Source organism: Heterodontus francisci, chromosome 25, assembly GCF_036365525.1.
Source record: "Heterodontus francisci isolate sHetFra1 chromosome 25, sHetFra1.hap1, whole genome shotgun sequence".
Lineage (NCBI taxonomy): Eukaryota > Metazoa > Chordata > Chondrichthyes > Heterodontiformes > Heterodontidae > Heterodontus > Heterodontus francisci.
In genome coordinates, this window is record NC_090395.1 from 65,850,993 (window position 1) to 65,873,439 (window position 22,447).

Genomic DNA, 22,447 nt, shown 5'->3' on the forward strand with positions numbered 1-22,447 from the left:
TCGTTGGCTAGGCCAGCATTTATTGCCCATCCCTAATTTCCCTTGAGAAGGTGGTGGTGAGCTAAATTTCTCTAATTTGACCCAAATTGTAATAAGTTGCAGTCAAATACAGGACCGATATTTCCTCAAGAGAACTTACTAGGGAATCAGATGTCCAATATTGGAATGTTTACTAAAGCAGTTTCTAGATTCTCTGTGGGACTGGTAATAAGAATAAAATCTAATTCTGTTTAGCTTCTCTTCGTAATATTGATCCACGTAAGAAGTAGCCAATTCTTCCCCTAGTCATATGAGAGGAAATCTTTCAGTTAAGTAATCATTCAGTAAATAGGGCCCGACCAAATTCACGGCTGTGAAAACTGCTTCACGGATCATAAAATCTCAGGTCCGCTGGGAAATTGGCCATTTTGCGAACTTCGAGTATTTACTGATTGACACAAGAAACCCGCTGATCACTTTACAAAGTGGACAGGGAGCTCAGAAAATCATCAGTTGATTACAATGGAACTTGTAGATGCTTTGACAAGCGCCAACATACCACTGGAAAAACTTGATCACCCAAAGCTGCGGGTATTCATTCAATGTAATGCGCAAAATTGTGGCTGCTTGCTAAGCGCAAATTAATGATGACAGGTCTACCGACCAAAGGTTTTCGCGACACTTTGTGAGGAGATGAAGTCTCAGATTGTGAGGAGGCATGTGAGCCTTTTGCAATTATTTGTGATGAGTCCATCAATGCACAATGCAACTATGTGCTGCATGTTTTGTTTGATTTTATGTCTGGTAAGGCCGAAGATGTACAGTCAGGAAAGCTCACAACAGTGCTCACAAACTGTGTCCACATAGAAGCTGTGCTGTTAATTACAGCAGTTTCCCAAATGATAATAAAAACCGTTTCAAAATACCGTGCAGATTTCAATAAAGTGCCTGCTTTCATTAGTGACAATGCAACTGTATGAGTGCATGCAGTATATTAATCAAATTCCTGTCAGCAGAATGGAATGGGTGAATGACTGCCTTAAAATCAAGCCAGCATGAATTTGCTAAGAGCATCCTGAGCATTCTTACAAAAAAAACTTGCAGATCAAAAAATTTTCCCTGTGATAACAACTGTGGAAAAAAAAGCTTTGTATGGCAGTAATCTGAAGCTAAATCCAGATGTGAAATCCCAAAGACTGAGCCCTAAATATGACATGTGCTGGCTGGGATGTTCCAACAAGTTAATTTGAGCAGAGGCAGCACTACAAAGGTTTATAATGTCTGATTTAAAACCACAATCTTATAATTTTTCACCCACTCGGGAGAATTTTATGCTCTCCCCTGCGGTGACTTTGGAGGTGGGAGAGTGCATAATCGGGCGGAATGGTGGCGGGGGGAGCAACCCCGTCACCTTCCTGCCTCCACCCAAATTAAATTGGGCGGGAAGGCCCATGGACGGCCTTCCACCCTGCCGTCAACTGAGGCCCTTAAGTGGGCAATTAATGGCAGTGTGTTTGCTGGTGACCAAGACCCCTGTCGCCGAGATAAAATCCAGCTCGTGTTACTATGATTTTTTTTTAAATTTAAGGTCATTCATTTTGAAGCATTTGTAGACTTGAGAGGAAGAGGGTGTGTAAACAGTGTTGCATCTCATTGCAGATGGTGCAATAACAGGAGGTTTGTCCACTTGACCGTGTTTCACAACTCTTCACTTCCAGAAAGAGCACAGGATTACCTGAATTCTAGTAGAAACTATCCCCTAACTCTATCATTAGGAGACAGTTGTTTAAATGTGTTGATTTATTAAATATGGTCTTAATGTTATCACGATAATCACACAAATTTACAGTCATCCTTGCGCATACATAGGCTGAATTTAATGAGACGGCCACCCGTCCTGATTGCGGGCCCGAAAATGGGTGCCATTCCAGTCCATCATATGGGCGGCATGGCCACCACAATCACGTGACGGGCGACCATTTTGCACGGTGGCGATGTAGGCCCCGCCCCCAACAAACCATGTGGTGGGGGCGGGAGACAGGTCACTGATTACGACGTCAGATGACTCTGATGCAGGTGCTGGCACCATATTTAAAAGCCTGCCAGCCCCGCATTCACTCCTGCTTTAGAGTCATCAGCAGCTTTGTGCAGCTTTAAACTTGGCATGACCGGTTCCTGTATTCCACCCCCACGCCAACCCCTGAGGAGGACTGCACAGGATGGCCGAGGGAAGACGAAGGGTGGCACTATGGTTCAGTGATGCCTCCCTGCAGATTCTCCTGCAGATTGCAAGGGAAGGGTTCTCCTCCCCTGTGATGGCAAGAAGAGGTCCTCCTGCCTGACCAAGCAAACCTGAGTGGAGATCGCAGAGGTCAGCGGCCGTGGGCTCACCAACCGGCGCTGGGTGCAGTGACGAAAGAGAGTCAATGATCTCCTGCATTCTGTCCAGGTGAGTGCTCCATACCACTCTCCTTTTTGGGGATTGCATGTGATCATGCAGGAGGGTGCACGACATGGGAAGGGTGGCACTACCATGGCGATGGCAGAGGGGCTAGGGTATTACCTCATCCTGACAGATGCATGGCTGCATCTCGGCCACAGGCCATCTTCCTTCATAACTCACCCCATTAACTCTCCTGACTGCATGTGTCGGCATGAGATATATCAGATCCCCCAGAAGGGGATGAGGAGCTGACAGAAGCAGAAATGTCATGTTGATCTCTCTGCCAATTTCTACTATCTCCATCCTTCCTCTTGCAGGACAAGAAGACCCACAACAGGAGGGAGACTGCCCGGACTGGCGGAGAAGCTCCGGATCTGCGTCCTCTCACCACTGCTGGAGAAGTGGCCTTGGAGCTGGTGGGGACCCAGGGTGGCCGCGCAATCCTGGACAAAGAGACTGGAGCCTCTGTTTAAGAGTGAGGATTGATTTCCAGCAACATACTCATCACTTTTGTAGACCCACGTCACACATAGTTGGCATGACGAGATCTGCACAGCCTAACCCACACATGTCATGCAGGTAGGTGTGCGCAGGAGACTGCAGCTATAGGGAACAGTCATCTACCTCTGAGGAGGAGGACCACTCAGAGGATGCACCATCCCATTACTCTGCTGCACCTTCCACCATCGCAGATACTTTCACCTCGGTGGGTAACTACTTGGCTTTAGAATCAGGGTCACAGCTGGTGAGAGCACCACGCACATGCCCGAGCAGCTGGCAAAGGCTGAGACAGCCGAAGCCTCCAACAGTCAGAGGACTGTGAGTGGCCAGGCCCATGCTGAGTCCTAGGCTGCTGACAAGCCTTCTGGTGTCAACAACACAGGGCACGCTGGAATTGCAAACAGGGGTAAAGCAACAGATGCCAGAGGGCATGCGCAGCCATGAGCAGACAATGGAGGATTCCATCTATGCCATGAGTGCTGACATATCTCAGGCATGTGAGCACAATCAAGAGGTTGGCGACCCTCATGGAGCGCCAGATTCCAGATGCACAAAAACCTGTACATCATCGCCTTGGCCATGCGCTCAATGCAGCAGTGGCAAGGCGAGAGAAGGAACAGCAGCCTGGAGACTTCTCCCACTCCTCGACCTTCTCTGGTGAGAAGAGAGGTTCAAGTGAGCCTTGAAAGGGAGGAAGAGAGGCTGACCTTCACAGCTGGGGGCTCCCCTCAGGATGCTCTGAGTGGGGACACCAGATCCTCAGTCCCTCTGCCAGTGATCCCAGCTCCAGCAGCTGCGATGCCTGAGGAGAGCCCTGCACCAGTGCAGGAAACCCTCAGGCAGCCGCGGCCTTCCAGGCCTCAGGCAGCCAGAGGACGCCTACCAAAGTCATCACAGGCCAAGGGGCAGCCTGATCAGCAGCCTGCCTCCAGCCCAGCTGCTGTCGCAGGGGTCACACCGCATTGGAGAATTTGCTAATGTATTAAGACCACCTAACCACACTTGGGGACTCATGGGTGTAGGAAATATGTAATGTAGCCGCATGGAAGATGGCAGGATCCCCAAAGACACATTGTACAGCGAGCTCGCCACTGGTATCAGACCCACCGGCCGTCCATGTCTCCGTTATAAAGACGTCTGCAAACGCGACATGAAATCGTGTGACATTGATCACAAGTCGTGGGAGTCAGTTGCCAGCATTCGCCAGAGCTGGCGGGCAGCCATAAAGACAGGGCTAAATTGTGGCGAGTCGAAGAGACTTAGTAGTTGGCAGGAAAAAAGACAGAGGCGCAAGGGGAGAGCCAACTGTGCAACAGCCCCAACAAACAAATTTCTCTGCAGCACCTGTGGAAGAGCCTGTCACTCCAGAATTGGCCTTTATAGCCACTCCAGGCGCTGCTTCACAAACCACTGACCACCTCCAGGCGCGTATCCATTGTCTCTCGAGATAAGGAGGCCCAAAAGAAAAAGAAAGAAAAAAGAAAAAAAGAAGTGATTAATTAAAAGGTCTTTTGTGCAATTCATTGGCAATCATTGTCTGAATGGCATTTTCCATTATGCCTTAAGTGTGAGCTACTAACCTCCCCCTTTCCCCTTCGTGCAATGCCAATGTGACCAGATGGGCACTGGCACACAATGCAGCTGGTCGCAATCAAGCATCACAAATGAAAAGGAGGTGACAGACTACATACTTTATTGGATTCTCTGTGAGTGGACATCAGGGAGGCTGGAAGCAGGTGATTACGAGCTTGTTTCTTGCCTCCTTGGCACATTGCTCAATCTGTCTGGCCTTCAGTGCAAGGTCTTCACCATCCATTGCTGCTTGCCCCTCTCCCTCCTCTGCATCCTCCTCGTTGGTGGAGGAGTGTCACTCAGGCATCTCATCGTATTTCAAGGCCTCCCCCCTCTGCAGTACTAGATTGTGCAGAGCACAGCTGACCACAACGATACATGAGACCCTCGCTGGGGCATACTGCAGGGCTCCACTGGATCAAACGAGGCAGCAGAATCTCATTGTCAGCAACTCAATGGCTTGCTCGATGGTTGCTCAGGTGGGGCTGTGGCAAGTGTTGTATCTCTCCTCTACTGCATTGCAAGGGTTTCATACAGGCGTAAGAAGCCAAGTCTTCAATGGGTAGCCCTTGTCCCCGAGAATTCATCTTGAAGGCGAGCAGGGGGATTGAAAATCTGTGCCACCGGGGATTGTCAAAGTATGTAGGCATCATGGCTGCTTCCCGGGAAGTGGACACACACATGCAGGAAATGCTTTTGGTGGTCACAGACCAGTTGACCAATGATTGAATGGAAGCTCTTCCTGATGAAGGTGGCTGGCTGGTCCATCGGAGGCGCCGCATCATGCCAAGGGGTCCAAATATTCAGCATTTATGAGACCAATGCCAGGTGACCTGTGGGCCTGCAGATCACTGTCCATGCAGAGATGGCCTCGCCTTGACAACTGAGCTTTTGGTAATTCTCACAGCGAAGTCCCTGATGGCCCTCAGAGCCCAACCTTGCTGATGGCTGACCCTCTCTTTCAGCTATATGAGGGACCAAACATATCACACAGCAGTTTGGTAACACAATACAGCCCTCCCAAATGCACACTAACCCTTGAGGAACCCTTGAGACTCCGAACACCCTTGCAGAGACCTTGACATGCCAAACCCCATTGCAGAGCCCCGAAACTCCAAACCCCTTTGCAGAGTTCCCGAGAATCCGAACCCCCTTGCAGAGCCCCCAAAACCCCGAAACCCCTTGCAGAGCCCCCAAAATTCCAAACCCGCTTGCAGAGCCTCCAAGACCCTGAAACCCCTTGCAGAGTTTCGGAGACCTCAAAACCCCTAGCAGAGCCCCCGAGACCCCGAAACCCCTTGTAACAACCCTGAGACCCCAAAAACCCTTGCAGAGCACACAGCAACACAGTCTGACAAGGGCCTCCAAACCTGCACCCCTCCCCCAACCTTCCTCTATGCAGCAATGCTCAGGGCTGCCTCCCCGTCATTGCAACAAAGCCTCTCACTTCAGTGCCACCAGGTTTTAACAGTCAGGAACTCGAAGGCACGTGAGTGCCGCCCACCATTCACTAAATCAAGGGCCAATCATTAAATCTGGAATAATTAGATTTAAAATCCAGGCTTGTGCTGATAAGTGGCAAGTAACATTCGCACCACACAAGTGCCAGGCAATGATCATCTTCAACAAGAGATAATCTAACCATCTCCCCTTGACATTCAATGGCATTACCATCGCTGAATCTCCTACTATCAACATCCTGGGGGTCACCATTGACCAGAAACTGAACTGGAGTAGCCATATAAATACCGTGGCTACAAGAGCAGGTTAGAGGCTAGGAATCCTGCGGCGAGTAACTCACCTCCTGACTCCCCAAATCCTGTCCACCATCTACAAGGCACAAGTCAGGAGTGTGATGGAATTCTCTCCACTTGTCTGGATGGGTGCAGCACCAACAGCACTCAAGAAGCTCGACACCATTCAGGACAGAGCAGCCCGCTTGACTGGCACCCCATCCACAAACATTCACTCCCTCCACAACCGATGCACAGTGGCAGCAGTGTGTACCATCTACAAAATGCACTGCAGCAACGCACCAAGGCTCCTTAGACAGCGCCTTCCAAATCCGCGATCTATACCAACTAGAAGGACAAGGGCAGCAAATGCATAAGAATACCACCACCTGCAAGTTCCCCTCCACGTCACACACCATCCTGACTTGGAACTATATCGCCTTTCCTTCACTGTCGCTGGGTCAAAATCCTGGAACTCCCTTCCTAACACCCACAGTGGGTGCACCTACCTCCCATGGACTGCAGTGGTTCAAGAAGGCAGCTCACCACCACCTTCTCAAGGGCAATTAGGGATGGGCAATAAATGCTGGCATAGCCAGCGACGCCCACATCCCATGAATTAATAAAATAAATAAATGCATTTAAAGAAAGTTGCTCAGCAATTTAAAATAGCTTCCCGTCACATCGGGGTGGCAATGTCGCCTTGGTGCTTTCCCACCGCTGACAAAATCTGGGACCGACATCAGGACGTCAGATTTCCAGGTGGACGATTCTGATGTGATTCGCCATCCTCCCACGCTACCATTTCAGCCTTAAATGGCCACATTAAATTCTGCCCACAAACAATATGTTAACAAAAAAATTGTTGCATTTTCTCTTTTTTTTGTTACCTCATATTTTCTTCCTTTTCGCTTCTTGTTTAATAGAGATTTTTTATGTTATGAATGACTCTGATCGTGCGAATAGGGAAAAATGAATTCTTCTGATTGGGGAGTCAGTGACGAGGGGTCATCAATTTAAAATTTTTACCAGGAGAGCAAGGAAAAAGGTTAGGAGAAGTTTCTTTATTCAGAATATAAAGGCTTTGTTACAAGGAACAGGAGAGACTTCTGGACTTTTTAAGGGGAATTAAGATAATGATTTGAAGCAAAGGAAGATATAGGGCATTAAAGAGCAAATAAATGCATTCGTTTTCAATTGGCCCTGCAAAGAGCTGTCACAAACAGTTATGGTTCTCTGAGACAAATGCTATTCATGGACCAACAAGGTTTTCCGTTGCGGATACATTTCCTGAGCTTGCTGAGATGACAACCTTTCTCATTTCTCCCAGCTGCACATAGAGAAACAACAGGTCGCTTTTATTCCGCTGGCCAGGTTCCCGGCTGTGGGCCAGAATGTGAGGGGAGAAGCCGCCTTGGCCCTCCGTCAGATCCCCCCTTGAAATTCCACAGTAGCGGCCAATTAACTGCCCACTCTCCGGGACGTTATCCATTTAAAGCATGAGGTCCCACCTCCAGAGTTGCCGGCCAATCAGAAGGCCGGTATTGCAGTAGGCCTGCAATGCCAAGTAAGGAGGAGACCCTGGGACACAGGTAACTGTGTCAGGCAGGCCCCGGTGACGGGGTGGAAGGGAAAGATTGGTGAGAGTGGCGGGGGGAGTTGCTGGGTGCCCTCTGGGGGCCATGGATAGCCCCCTAAGGAGGGACCCCCCCCCAATTCATTAGGAGACTGCTAGGTTTTACCTGATGGCGTCTCCACACAGCGGCAGGGCACTCCATCTTCCATGAAATTGGAGCGGAGGCAGGAAGATGCCCTTAAGTCCCACTTAAGGGCCTCAATTGGCCTGGAGTGGGACCTCTGCCCCAGTCAAAATGCCAGGGGGCCAGGACGACGTTGGGCACAGCACACCTTGCCATTTTATGAGCCCCCCATGCCTCCCCACCCCTGGTCTCCGTTCCCATCTTCAAGGGCAGAATAAAATCCTGCACCACTATTCTCAGCCATTCAGATGATTGGATAATTTCCCCTTCAATCATATCTGGAGACCATACTGCTGTAGGTGACTGGAATTGATTATATGCACATAATAACTATCTTGCAGACTGCATTTTGCTGGGGAGTTTGCATTAGTTTAGGTCATGAATTTTGTTTCCCCTAGTTCGTAGAGACTCTTTTTAAGTAGACTCTGTAGACTGTTTGCTATTCTGCTCTGTTCAAACAGACCCCGCTGAGTGAAGAGATTTTGTTTGCTGTCATAGCCCTGCCACCAACTCACAATAGACACTCTAAGAGGGCCCGATTTTAACTCTGTATAAGTAAATGCAATTTGATTGAGTTAAAATCAGATGGTCTGATTTCTTCCTGTGATAAATTGTTTGGTCTCCCACTGATGCCACAAAAGAACAGAAGCTCCTTTTCAGGGTAGAATTGATCAGTCTTTGGGCTGAATCTTGTGGTCATACAAAATGGCAGCCGGAGCACACGGGCCTGGTGCCGCCACGCCGTCGCGATCTTGAGCCCAGCAGCTCATTATCATATGTAGGGTGGCTACCACCAACCTCCCCCAATCACGTGGCGGGGGCAGCCTCGGTGACGCCGTGAATGGCGTCAACCGTTTCTGCGCAGGTGCTGGCGCCATATTTAAAGGGCTGCCAGTCCTGTGAAGAAACTGCAGAGTTGCCCCGTTCCTCCCCCAACTACACAATAAATGCAGAGTTCAACCACCTTGATGGGGCCAGCTTTCCCTGGACGGGAAAGTGAAAGCGCTTGAGTGCCGCATGTGGTTCTGAAGATGCGAAACTGCAGGTAAGATTGCTCCAGTTTTCATTTTAATTCATGCAAACGTGTAATTTAAATATGTAACGTCATGTCCCGTCGCAGAGCGATGGAGTGCCCACCATGGAGCTTCCCCGCCACTGGGAAGATTGGGCACGGCAATCCTGGCGTCAGGTTCCATGGTGGGCCGCTGCCGCTCCGATCTTCCACATCACCGCACCCCCACCCCGACCCTACCACAGACCCAACGTCAGGAGGAGAACAAGTTCCCAGCCTTTGTGTGGAAAAACCCTAAGCACACAGTGGGGGAAAGGGCAGGGAGTTAATTTTCACCTTCACATCTTGGTCGGTAATCTGACAGAGCACTAAGATGAGCTCAAGTAAATTCTACAAAAGGCAGGTGATCAGCTCTGGAAGATAGTGAGGATGAAGTTTACTTCCATTTTTCCTGAACTTTTTTGCCAAATAACTAGAGGAAGATGATGTAGTGGCAATAATGGAAACGTGGCTTAAAAATGGTGAGGACTGGGCACTTAGTATTCAAGGATGCAAAGGGTTCAGTAAAGACAGGGAAGGAAAAAAGGGAGTTGAGTGACAATATTGATTAGGGAAGACATTGTAGTGTTGCAAAGAGAGGATGTCCTTGAGGCATAAAGTACAGAGTCCATTTGGTTAGAGTTGAGAAGCGAAAAGGATATTTTATTTAGAGATACAGCAATGAAACAGGCCCTTTGGCCCACCAAGTCTGTGCCGACCAAGAGCCACCCATTTATACTAACCCTACAGTAATCCCATATTCCCTACCACCTACCTACACTAGGGGCAATTTACAATGGCCAATTTACCCCCTATCACCTGCAAGTCTTTGGCGGTGGGAGGAAACCGGAGCACCCGGAGAAAACCCATGCGGTCACAGGGAGAACTTGCAAACTCCACACAGGCAGTGCCCAGAATTGAACCCAGGTCCCTGGAGCTGTGAGGCTGCGGTGCTAACCACTGTGCCACTGTGCCACCCTGATCACGCTACTGGGGGTAACATTGCTTTTTTGATATACATAAATGATGTGAATATTGGAATTTCAAAATATGCCAATGATTCCAAACTTGGAGGTGTGGCAGACAGTGAGGATCATATAAATCAATTGCAATAGGACATAAATAGGCTTGCAGAATGGGCAGATAAGTGGCAGATGGAATTTAATACAGACAAGTGTGAGGTGATGCATTTTGGCAGAAGGGATAGGCAGAGGCAATATAAACTAATGGCACCATTCTAAAGAGTGTGCAGGGACAGAGGGACCTTAGGGTGCATGCACATAGATCTTTGAAGGTGGCAGGACATATTGAGAGAGTGGTGAGCAAAGCATATGGGATCTTGGACTTCATAAATAGATGTATTGAGTACAAAAGCAGGGAAGTTATGCTGAACCTTTATAAAGCTCTGGTTAGGCTGCAACTAGAGTATTGTGTCCAGAATCGTTACAGCACAGAAGAATGGTCACCACACTTTAGGAAGGATGTGAGGTCCTTGAGAGGGTGCAGAGGAGATTTAGCAGAATGGTTCCAGGGATGAGGTATTTTAGCTACAGAGCTCGGATTGTTCTCTTTGTAGCAAAGGAGGTTGAGGGGAGATTTGATAGAGTAATAGCACTGAAACAGGCCCTTTGGCCCACCAAGTCTGTGCCGACCAACAACCACTCATTTATACTAATCCTACATTAACCCCATATTCTCTATCACATCCCCACCATTCTCCTACCACCTACCTACACTAGCAGCAATTTACAATGGCCAATTTACCTATCAACCTGCAAGTCTTTGGCTGTGGGAGGAAACCAGAGCACCTAGCAGAAATCCACGCAGTCACAGGGAGAACTTGCAAACTCCGCACAGGCAGTACCCAGAATCGAACCCAGGTCGCTGGAGCTGTAAGGCTGCGGTGCTAAGCACTGCGCCACTGTGCTGCCCAAAGTTAAGCTAGACAAAAAAGCTGTTCCCATTAGCTAATGGTACAAGGATGAGGGGGCACAGATTTAAGGTTTGGGGCAAGAGATGCAGGGATGATATGAGGAAGAACTTTTTTACACAGTAAGTGGTAATGACCTGAAACTTGCTGCCCACAAGGGCGGTGGAAGCAGAGACAATGAATAATTTCAAAAGGAAATTGGATGGGTAATGAAGGCACTGAACCTGCAGGGCTAGGGGATAGAGCGGGAGAATAGAACTGTGGATTGCTCTATAGAGAGCTGGCATGGATTCAATGGGCCGAACGACCTCCTTCTGTGCCGTAATGACGCTATAGGCCGGATTTTATTCTGGCAATGGAGTTCCCGGTGGTGGCCGGAAGGTGGATGAGACCTGACCTCGGCCCTCCTTCGGACACACCATTGTTATTTAACAGCAGGCAGTCAATTAACTGCCCACTGTTAGGGTGCCATCCCTTTAAGAAACGAGCTCCCGCCTCCAGAGCTGCTGGCCCATAGGAAGCCCGGAAACTCTGCAGTATCGAGGAATGGAGGCAACCCCGGCAGAAGTGAGTGGGGTTGGGGTCACCTGAGTCTTTCAGTCAGGCCCTGACGACAGGGTTGGAAGAGGGAGGTTGTTGTTGGGGGTGGGTCTTCCCAAAGTGGGGTGATCATTGGCGCCGGGGCGGCCACCCGGCGGTGCTGAACTGCCCCCAAAGGAGGGACTCCTCCCCACGGATCCTGCTAGGAGGCCACCAGGGTTTACCTGGCTGCGTCTCCACTTGGTGGCAGGCCCCTCCGCGTTCAATAAAATTGAGGTGGAGGCAGGAAGAGGCCCTTAAGTGGCCATTAATGGACCACTTAAGGGCCTCAACTGGTCTGGGTGGGAAGGCCCCCGCCATTTTGTTTGCCACCCACCCCCCCCCCACCCCCTCCACCTCCATGCCCATCTCCAAGGACAGAATAAAATTCTGGCCTATGACTCATAGATTCATAGAGTCATACAACACAGAAACAGGCCCTTCGGCCCACCGTGTCTGTGTCGGCCATCAAGCACCTATCTATTCTAGTCCCATTTTCCAGCACTTGGCCCGTAGCCTTGTATGCTATGGCGTTACAAGTGCTCATCTAAATACACAATTTATTGTTCTATGTAGGGAACCTATGACATGAACAAGTTCCATGACAATATGAAAGGCACAATTCAGCATAGCGGTGCCTCATCAGACCCCTTTCCTATCCTGAGTGGCGTGAAACAGGGTTGTGTTCTCGCACCTACACTGTTTGGGATCTTCTTCTCCCTGTTGCTCTCACATGCGTTCAAGTCTTCAGAAGAAGGAATTTTCCTCCACACAAAATCAGATGGCAGGTTGTTCAACCTTGCCCATCTTAGAGCGAAAACCAAAGTACGAAAAGTGCTCATCAGGGAACTCCTCTTTGCTGACAATGCTGCATTAGTATCCCATACAGAAGAGTGTTTGCAGAGACTCATCGACAGGATTGCGACTGCCTGCAACAAATTTGGCCTAACCATCAGCCTCAAGAAAACGAACATCATGGGACAGGATGTCAGAAATGCTCCATCCATCAATATCGGTGACCACGCTCTGGAAGTGGTTCAAGAGTTCACCTACCTAGACTCAACTATCACCAGTAACCTGTCTCTCGATGCAGAAATCAACAAGCGCATGGGAAAGGCATCCGCTGCTATGTCCAGGCTGGCCAACAGGGTGTGGGAAAATGGCGCACTGACACGGAACACAAAGGTCCGAGTGTATCAAGCCTGTGTCCTCAGTACCTTGCTCTATGGCAGCAATGCCAAGACAACGTATGTCAGCCAAGAGCAACGTCTCAACTCATTCCATCTTCGCTGTCTCCGGAGAATCCTTGGCATCAGGTGGCAGGACCGTATCTCCAACACAGAAGTCCTCGAGGTAACCAACATCCCCAGCATATACACCCTACTGAGCCAGCGGCGCTTGAGATGGCTTGACCATGTGAGCCGCGTGGAAGATGGCAGGATCCCCAAGGACGCATTGTACAGCGAGCTCGTCACTAGCATCAGACCCACCGTCCATCCATGTCTCCGCTTTAAAGACGTCTGCAAATGCGATGTGAAGTCCTGTGACATTGAACACAAGTCATAGGAGTCAGTTGCCAGTGATCGTCAGAGCTGCCGGACAGCCATAAAGGCGGGGCTAAAGAGTGGTGAGTCGAAGAGACTTAGCTGTTGGCAGGAAAAAAGACGGAAGTGCAAGGAGAGAGCCAACTGTGTAACAGCCCCAACAACCAATTTTATCTGCAGCACCTGTGGAAGAGTCTGTCAGTCTAGAATTGGCCTTTATAGCCACTCCAGCGCTGCTCCACAAACCACTGAGCACTTTAGGTGCTTACCCATTGTCTCTCAAAACAAGGAGGCCAAAGAAAGATGTAGGGAAATTATGATTGCAATATTGTTGAGGTTCACATGAATGTAGATCAATGTAAGGTTATGAACACAGCAACACATGTTTAGTTTGGACATTTTAAACTTATTAACCATTCCTCTTACAGTTCTTTCAACAGTAACATTGTAATTTTTCAGGTACAAACTACATTATACGTCATCGAAAAGGAAAGACTGTAAATGAGAATCAGGTAAGGACATCCAGTATGAATTCTCTAACTATTGTATGGAAATTGGCAAAACTGGATGACATAGATTTACATCAAATTTACAGCACAGAAATAGGCCATTCAGCCCAACTGGTTACGCTAGTGTTAATGCTTCACATGAGCCTCCTCCTACCCCTCTTCATCTAACTCTGTTAATGTATCCTTCTATTCCTTTCTCCCTTGTATGCTTAACTCCCTTTCCCTGAAATGCAAGTATGCTATTTAACTCAACCAATCCTTAAGAAAGGAATAAGGAATTCAGGAGCAACCTCTTTACCTCCAGAGTGCTCAGAATGTAGAACTCTACCAGAGGGTGAATATGATAAATCCATTCAAGGGGAAGCTGGATAAGCACATGAGGGAGTAAGAAGTAGAAGGATATGCTGGTGAGGTTAGATGAAGAGGGGTGAGAAGAGGTTGGTGAAGAGAATAACACCGGCACGGACCCATTGGGCTGAACTGCCTGTTTTTGTGCTGTAAATATATATTTTAATATATTCCCTCCATCATAGGGTCAGAAGTGGGGATGTTCGCTAATGATTGCACAGTGTTCAGTACCATTTGCAACTACTCAGATAGTGACGCAGTCCGTGTCCACATTCAGCAAGACCTGGATCATTTTGTGGCAGAGTTGCTACTTTTATCTCTAACAATTGCGTAGTTTTAGTTCTTTTTCCAGATCTTTTTCCAGATATGTATTTCAACATTGGGCTGATAAGTGACAAGGAACATTCGTGCCACAAAAGTGCCAAGCAATGACCAACAAGAGAAAATCTAACCATCTTCCCTTGGCATTCTTCTTCTTCTTCTTCTTTGGGCCTCCATATCTCGGCAAAGTGGCGCAGTGGTTAGCACCGCAGCCTCACAGCTCCAGGGACCCGGGTTCGATTCCGGGTACTGCCTGTGTGGAGTTTGCAAGTTCTCCCTGTGTCTGCGTGGGTTTTCTCCGGGTGCTCCGGTTTCCTCCCACAAGCCAAAAGACTTGCAGGTTGATAGGTAAATTGGCCATTATAAATTGTCACTAGTATAGGTAGGTGGTAGGGAAATATAGGAATAGGTGGGGATGTTTGGTAGGAATAGGTGGGGATGTTTGGTAGGAATATGGGATCGGTGTAGGATTAGTATAAATGGGTGGTTGATGTTCGGCACAGACTCGGAGGGCCGAAGGGCCTGTTTCAGTGCTGTATCTCTAATCTAATCTAATCTCGAGAGACAATGGATATGCGCCTGGAGGTGGTCAGTGGTTTGTGAAGCAGCGCCTGGAGTGGCTATAAAGGCCAATTCCGGAGTGACAGGCTCTTCCACAGGTGCTGCAGCCAGTGAGGTGCAATGACCTCTCCCACCGACAAAGGCAACCCGTGGCGCCCAGTTTCTACGCCAATTTATCTGGACTTATAACCCGTAACTGCTGCCTTCCGTGTTGTTTTAGTCGCTGTGAGGCAAATTACCATTGCTAAATCCCCACTATCAACATCCTGGGAGTTACCATTGACCAGAAACTTATAAATATAAATGCTGTGGCTACAACAGCAGGTCAGAGGTTGGGAATTCTGTGGTGAGTGACCCAACTCCTGACGCCCCAAAGTTTTCCCACCATTTACAAGGCAGAAGTCAGGAGTGTGATGGAATACTCTCCACTTGCCTAGATGGGTGCAACTCCAACAATACTCATGAAGCTCAATACCATCCTGGACAAAGCAGCCCGCATGATCAGCACCCCATCTACCACCTTAAACATTCAAACCCCCCACCACCACTTGCATACTGTGGCAGCAGTGTGTACCATCGACAAAATGCACGCCCCACGCCTCCTTCGACAGCATCTTCCAAACCCGTGATCTCTTCTACCTAGAAGGCCAAGGGCAGCAGATGCATGCGAACACCACCACCTGCAAGTTCCCCTCCAAGTCACACACCATCCTGACTTGGAACTATATCACTGATCCTTTACTGTCACTGGGTCAAAAACCTGGAACTCCCTTCCTAATAGCACTGTGGGTGTACATACACTAGATGGACTGCAGCAGTTCAAGAACGCGGCTCATCACCACCTTCTCAAGTGCAATTATGGATGGACAACAAATGCTGGCCTTTCCAGCTACACTCCCAACCCATGAAAGAATTTTTTAAAAAACTTTGTAATTCTTTGTAAACTGATTTGCAATAATCAGGAATTCGATTTCTCTTCATAACAGCACAAATCACCATACAGGTTAATCAGAATAAAATTGGATCATACATTTTTTTATTTTAGTAATTTGCAAACAAGTTGATCAGAAAAAAATTGGATTTTTTTTTTATTTTAGCAATTGGCAACAGTAGAAGAGAGCGCTGTATATGCAAATATTAACCACATTCCAAGTGGCTCAGCAGAAACACATAGCGAGGGAGCTGCCAAGTTGAATAATGAAAACGGAATCACATATGCAGCATTGCAGTTTCAAAAGAAATCGTCAGCACGGAGCGGTGAGGTGGCAAAGTGTTCAGTTAACAACGAGGACAGTGTCATCTACAGTGGTCTCAACATTCTAAGCCAGTCCCCAAAGAACAATCGAGAAACGCCATCAGTTGATACACCACAGGACACTCAAATGGCAATTTATGCTACCGTTACTCGTTAGGAAAACTATTCATGTGATAGATGTGTTGTCTATTGTTCCATTTTACTTTGCATTTTAGTCGCATTGAATTGCATCTGCCATGAACTGTCCACAAGTTGTTCCTTCCAATTCCACTGTTCCTTCCAGTTTGGTATCAATCAATTTACGTTGAGTTTCTGAGTCAGGTCATTTATGTCAATGAGAAATAGTAGTGGTCCCAATACTGAGCCTTGTGGCATCCCACTCAGTACCCGTTCCCCCAAATACTCAGCCCACCATAACATAATGGTTCTCAGGGGTCAGCTTTGGCTTAGCTTCAAACGCTTGTCTCTAGGTCAGGAAGTCATAGGTTCAAGCCCCACAACAGTGACAGAAGAACATCCAGGGACAGAAAATATAATTAAGAGTAGTAAACATGTAACCCAAAAGACTAATCATTCTTAAATAATCTGATTGATTTTTTTCCAGAGAGAATAGATAAGGGAATTGTAGTAGACGTTATCTTGTTCTTGTTCTTTGGCCTCCTTGTCTCGAGAGACAATGGGTAAGTGCCTAGCGGTGGTCAGTGGTTTGTGGAGCAGCGCCTGGAGTGGCTATAAAGGCCAGGTTACTGGTGATAGTTGAGCCTAGGTAGGTGAACTCTTGAACCACTTCCAGAGCGTGGTCGCCGATATTGATGGATGGAGCATTTCTGACATCCTGTCCCATGATGTTCGTTTTCTTGAGGCTGATGGTTAGGCCAAATTTGTTGCAGGCAGTCGCAATCCTGTTGATGAGTCTCTGCAGACACTCTTCTGTGTGGGATGTTAATGCAGCATTGTCAGCAAAGAGGAGTTCCCTGATGAGGACTTTCCGTGGTCTTCGCTCTAAGATGGGCAAGGTTGAACAACCTGCCATCTGATCTTGTGCAGAGGAAAATTCCTTCTTCTGAAGACTTGAACGCATGTGAGAGCAGCTGTGAGAAGAAGATCCCAAACAGTGTAGGTGCGAGAACACAGCCCTGTTTCACGCCACTCAGGATAGGAAAGGGGTCTGATGAGGCACCGCTATGCTGAATTGTGCCTTTCATATTGTCATGGAATGAGGTGTTATACAATTAGATAATTAGATTTGAAAGACAGTCGGCGCATAACAAAGGTTAGGACATGTGGAGTCTGGGGACAAATAGCTGAAGGGATGTGGAGAGAATGTTTCCATTTGTGGGAGAATGCAAAACTAGGGATCATAAATACAGGATATTTATGAATAAATCCAACAGGGAAATAAGGAGGAATTTCTTTATTCAGAAAATGATTAGAATATAGCTACCACAGGAAGTGATTGAGGCAAATAGCTAAGATGCTTACAAATGGAAACTAGAGAAGTACATGAGAGAAAAGAGAATAGAAAGATATGTTGAAAGGCTCTAATCAGGTAGACAGAATGGAAGGAGTATATATGTAGTATATACAACATCGACTAGTTGGACTGAATGACCATGCTCTGTGCTGTATATGCCTTGTAATTCTATGTAAATTCTTGCCAGTGTTTTTAAATTAGTGCAGCTTTATTCATTGTTGTTAAAAAGTTATTTTCTCAACAAAAAAAAATGCAGCCTGCTTCAGTCCTAAATTTCCACTGAGCCATTTTGAATGAATGTACCATTAAAGTATTTATATGTTAAAAATTGAAACTGATATTTTACTGTGATATCTATATATTCGCTCATATTGATACAAAGCATATTATACAATAAATCTTACAAACATAAATAAAATGCAGTAATAAAAATATGCATAACCACATCAGTGTCAAAGTAAATATCATTTAGAACATATGTAACACTACATTAACAATTAAAACTTGTATTTCTTTCATGCCTTTGTGGTGTCTAGAATTGAACACAATACACCAGTGGAGGCCTAACTGGCATTTTATAAAAGTTAAGCGTAACGCCTTTACTTTTGTACACTATTCCTCTTTTAGTCAAGCAAAGGATCCCATTTTTTCACAACAGCCTCCTCAACTTGACCTGCCCCCTTCAAATATTTTTGTACATTGCGGAGATGATACAAGTGGAGGATGAACACTGTATATCATACTGCTGTGGCACTGAAAATATTTATAATTCTATCCTGTCACAGGCTCATATTGGAATTGCACTCTTACAGAAAGGTCCTACACTATCCTTTGTAATTACAAAACACTATCCTTTGCTATTACTTCTGCACAATTACTTTATTTTCACTCATTACCAGAATCGTTCCAAATACCACTGTGATACAATCCGATCACTGTGTTATTGGTATGTTCACAGGGGCAGCTCTCTAATAACTGAATTGCAGTCATACAAAATCGGTCTGGCCGCATCATCCTTTCAATGGCCCCTTTGAAGGCTTGCAGGATGGCCATTATACTGCCTAATTTGTGACACTGCAAATTCACAACATACTACCTTGAAACACATTAAATTTCGGGTCCAGGGCCTAAGTTTTATACAGATTTCACACTATAGCCAGAAATTTATTGATGCAGTGGAGGCCCTGGTGACAGGCCCGAAAGCTGGGGCAACCCCACCTCGGCCGCTAATGGGATCCCCCCAGCTGTATTTATCGGCCATCCGGCAACTAATTATTTGCTATCAGGGCTCCTGTCCCTTTAAAGGACAGGTGCCCATCCCCAGGAAGTGCCAGCCAATCAGAGGGCCAGCAGCTCAGCAGTCTCAGCAGTGCCATCGGGAGTGGTGGCGAATGCTGGGACTGCGACTGGAGGAGAGGGCAGCAGATCGGCCTCCCAACCAGGTAAGTAGATTCTGGAGGTGGTGGTGGGGCTCGTCAGGCAGGCCCCGGGGGGGGAGGGGCAGTGGGGGAAGGGTGGGTTGGTGAGGATGAAGGTGGGGGGGAATGCCGCAGGGGCAGCCATTGCCACCGGGGGGGATCTTCCGTGAACAGTCCTTAAAACCTAACTCTTTGATCAAGCATTTGGTCGTTTTTCCTAATATCTCCTTATGTGGCTCAATTTCAATTTTATTTTGCTCACGCTCCTGGGAAGTGCCTTGGGACGTTTAACTACGTTAAAGATGCTATATAAAATCAAGTAGTTGTTGTAGTGTCCAAGCGCTTGTCTCACTGCTGCCATTAACACATATTAACACACTTTAACAGCATCAGCTGTGGCTCAGTAAGTCACACTCTTGCCTCTGAGTTGGAAGGTTCCAGATTCAAGTCCCACTTCAGGGCTTGAGCACAAAAATCAAGGCTAGCACTCCAGTGCAGTACTGGGGGAGTACTGTGCTGTCAGAGGTGCCATCTCTCAGATGAGCCATTAAACCGAGGCCCCATCTGCTTTCTTGGGTGGATGTAAAAGATTCCCGGGCACTATTTTGAAGAACAGCAGGTGAGTTATCCCTAGTGTCTTGGCTAATATTTATCCTTCAATCAACATCACAAAACAAACAGATTATCTGGTCATTATCACATTGTTGTTTGCGGGCACCTGCTGTGCACCTACTGGCTGCCATGCTTCCTAATTACAACGGTGTCTACACTCCAAAAAGTACTTCATTGGCTGTAAAGCGCTTTGAGACCTCCAGTGGTCATGAAAAGCACTATATAAATACAAGTCTTTCTTTCTTTATCTATCTGCCTACCTATAATGGGTGTCATGGAATCATAGAGCATAGAATGAGGCCATTCAGCCTATTATGCCTGTGCTGGCTCTTAAAAAGAGCTAGTCCCATTCTCCTAATCTTTCCTCATCGCCTTTTCAAGTATATATCCTAGTCCTTTTTGGAAGGTACTATTGAATCTGCTTCCACCAACCTTTCAGGCAGTGCATTCCAGGTCATAACAATTCACTGCTTAAAAATGCTTCTCAACTTGCCCTCTGGGTCTTTTACCAATTGTCTTAAATCTGTCTCTTCTGATTGCTGACCCTCCTGCCAGTGGACCTTCATAATTTTGAATACCTCTTCAGTCTCCCCCATAGCCTTCTCTGCTCTCAGGAGAATAATCCCAGCTTCTCTAGCCTCTCCTGTATGTAGGTGAACCCACACCTCCCCTCTTAGACTACCAACTTGATGGTTCGGCCTGAACCCGTCTGGGTGAAGAAAATGGTCAAGGCGCCTAACTGTTCTTTTAAGAGTTTATTGTAACATCGATAAACTTACAAAGATCAGTATCATACTCACCAACACCACTCCCATCTGAGCTGTACTCACACTGTTAACCCTCGAGTTGCTGCTTCTGAAAAGCTGCTGCTTCTCTACTGCTGTCTGCTGCTAATCCTTGTCAATTATTACATTTGGATTTTGAAGGCCACAGTTCCTAACAAATGCTTCAACATCAGGAATTCGATTCAAAATGACCTCCCCTGGCCTTATTTTAAATATTATCAAGAGCACAGTGTTTCTGGCAGTGTTACGCCCTGCAAACTGCCAAGGTGCGATGGAAATGAAAATTGACCCATATTTTCTGAAGGTAGCCTCCCGGTGAAAAGAGCAGGACTCTGTGTAGCAGTCCCTCGAACATTTTTTTTTTAAATCTTTTAAATATCTCTCACCTTACCATGATAAATTATTTTTGGCTTGAAAGGGAGAACTACAACAAAATGGCAAAACCAAAATATTCAAGGGGGAGAGGGTGGTGGAGCAGGGACAGGAGACGTTGCTGGAAAATAAATCTCCTGTCTCCAGCACTTTCATCTCTTTTCAGTAATTTCTAAATCCAACCTTTAGCTTCTTTCTACTGAAATAAAAAGATTCAAATTTTGGATATAATCTCCTGGTGGCCTCCCATCCTCCACCTTCTGCAAACTTCTGTTCACTGAAAACTTTGCTGCTTACATCCACAGCGAGTTCCACTCGCCCTTCATTTTCAGTGCTGTCACACACTTGCGACAGAGTTTCTTCAATTATTTTACAGCAGAGATTTGCTTTATGCCCCGATTAGCATGTTTCTGGGCACATATGCACAGGAAATTCCAAGCTTTGAAGTTTAAATCCATGTTCCCATTAACTTACATCTCTGACAAGTTGCTGATACTAACAGATTTTGATGTTCTAATTTATGTTTATTTTATGAACAGTACAACAAAGTTGATGAACTCTATGAATTGAAATAGGACAAATCAGAAAATAAGAAATACGAGACCAAATAGGATGAGTTGCCTGGGTCTAGACTGTCAAGGCTGGAGGTCCACAGGTATCATTAGGGCTGCAGATCAAACACCTCTAGAACACCTAAACCCAAGCATTGAAACTTCTCAAGGAGGCCGTCGGGGAGTGAGCCTGGTAAAATCATGACAAGTGATCAAAATCGGGGAGTCTTATTGAAACCCAGCAATATCCCACATGTCTGTTCTCAGTGGCAAAGGACTCTGGCTAGTGCCTTCCATCACAAGGAGACAGCGATACAGGTCATGTATTCAGGTGCATGGAGAAGTTAGAGATCGAAGAGATCAGAAAGAATAGGATTGGTCTTGTACACTATCTCTCTGTGGGGAAAAGGACAGAGTGCTAATATGAGGTGAAATGCAAAACCACGTAATTGGCAGCTGCCTCTTTCCACTGGTGACAATCTTTCACAGTTTCTTATCTTATTTTAACTCTACTAATTTAAAAGTAGCATTGTTTGAATTTATCACTCCCTTTCCTCCTACTGTGTTCTTACTTTGCACCTCTCCCTTTTGGAACAATTTACATAGATGTTCCTGCTCCCTTTTTTCCTTCAGTCAGCTCACTTGGGTAGCACTCTCGCCTGTGAGTCAGAAGGCTGTGGTTTGAAGTCACACTCCAGAAACTCAAGCATAAGTGTCTAAGCTGATGCTCATGTGCATTACTGAAGGAGTGCTGCATTGTTGGAGGTGCCTTCTTTCAGATGAGGCATTAAATTGAGGCCCTATCTGCTCTCTCAGGTGGACAGAAAAGATCCCATGGCACTATTTCAACAGAGGAGGAGAGTTATCTTTGATGTCCTGGCCTATATTTATTACTCAATCAGCATCACTAAAATAGATGGGTTGGTCATTATATTGCTGTTTGTGGGAGCTTGTGGTGCACCAATTGGTTGTGATATTTCCTACAACACCAAACTTCAAAAGTATTTCACCGGCTGTAAAGTGCGTTGGGATGTCCTGTGGTTGTGAAAGCACTGAACAAACGCAGGTTTTTTTTTTTCTTCTGTTGTTTGTGTTCATTTTCTATTACTCCTCATTTTTCCCCACCTCAATTTCTTCTCAGGGTTATGC

The 22,447-nt window shown here is 46.7% G+C and overlaps 1 protein-coding gene across 1 annotated transcript in view; it reads left to right on the forward strand.

Annotated features, from left to right (window-relative positions):
* The window catches only part of LOC137383952 (uncharacterized), a 33,046-nt gene extending 15,074 nt beyond the window's left edge, over window positions 1–17,972 (forward strand). The window contains exons 6-7 of the mRNA XM_068057391.1: window positions 13,552–13,604; window positions 15,929–17,972. Of these exons, the coding sequence (XP_067913492.1) occupies window positions 13,552–13,604; window positions 15,929–16,243 (368 nt within the window). The 3' untranslated portion in view covers window positions 16,244–17,972. The remainder of the gene's footprint in view (window positions 1–13,551; window positions 13,605–15,928) is intronic.
* The last annotated feature ends 4,475 nt before the right edge of the window (window positions 17,973–22,447 follow it).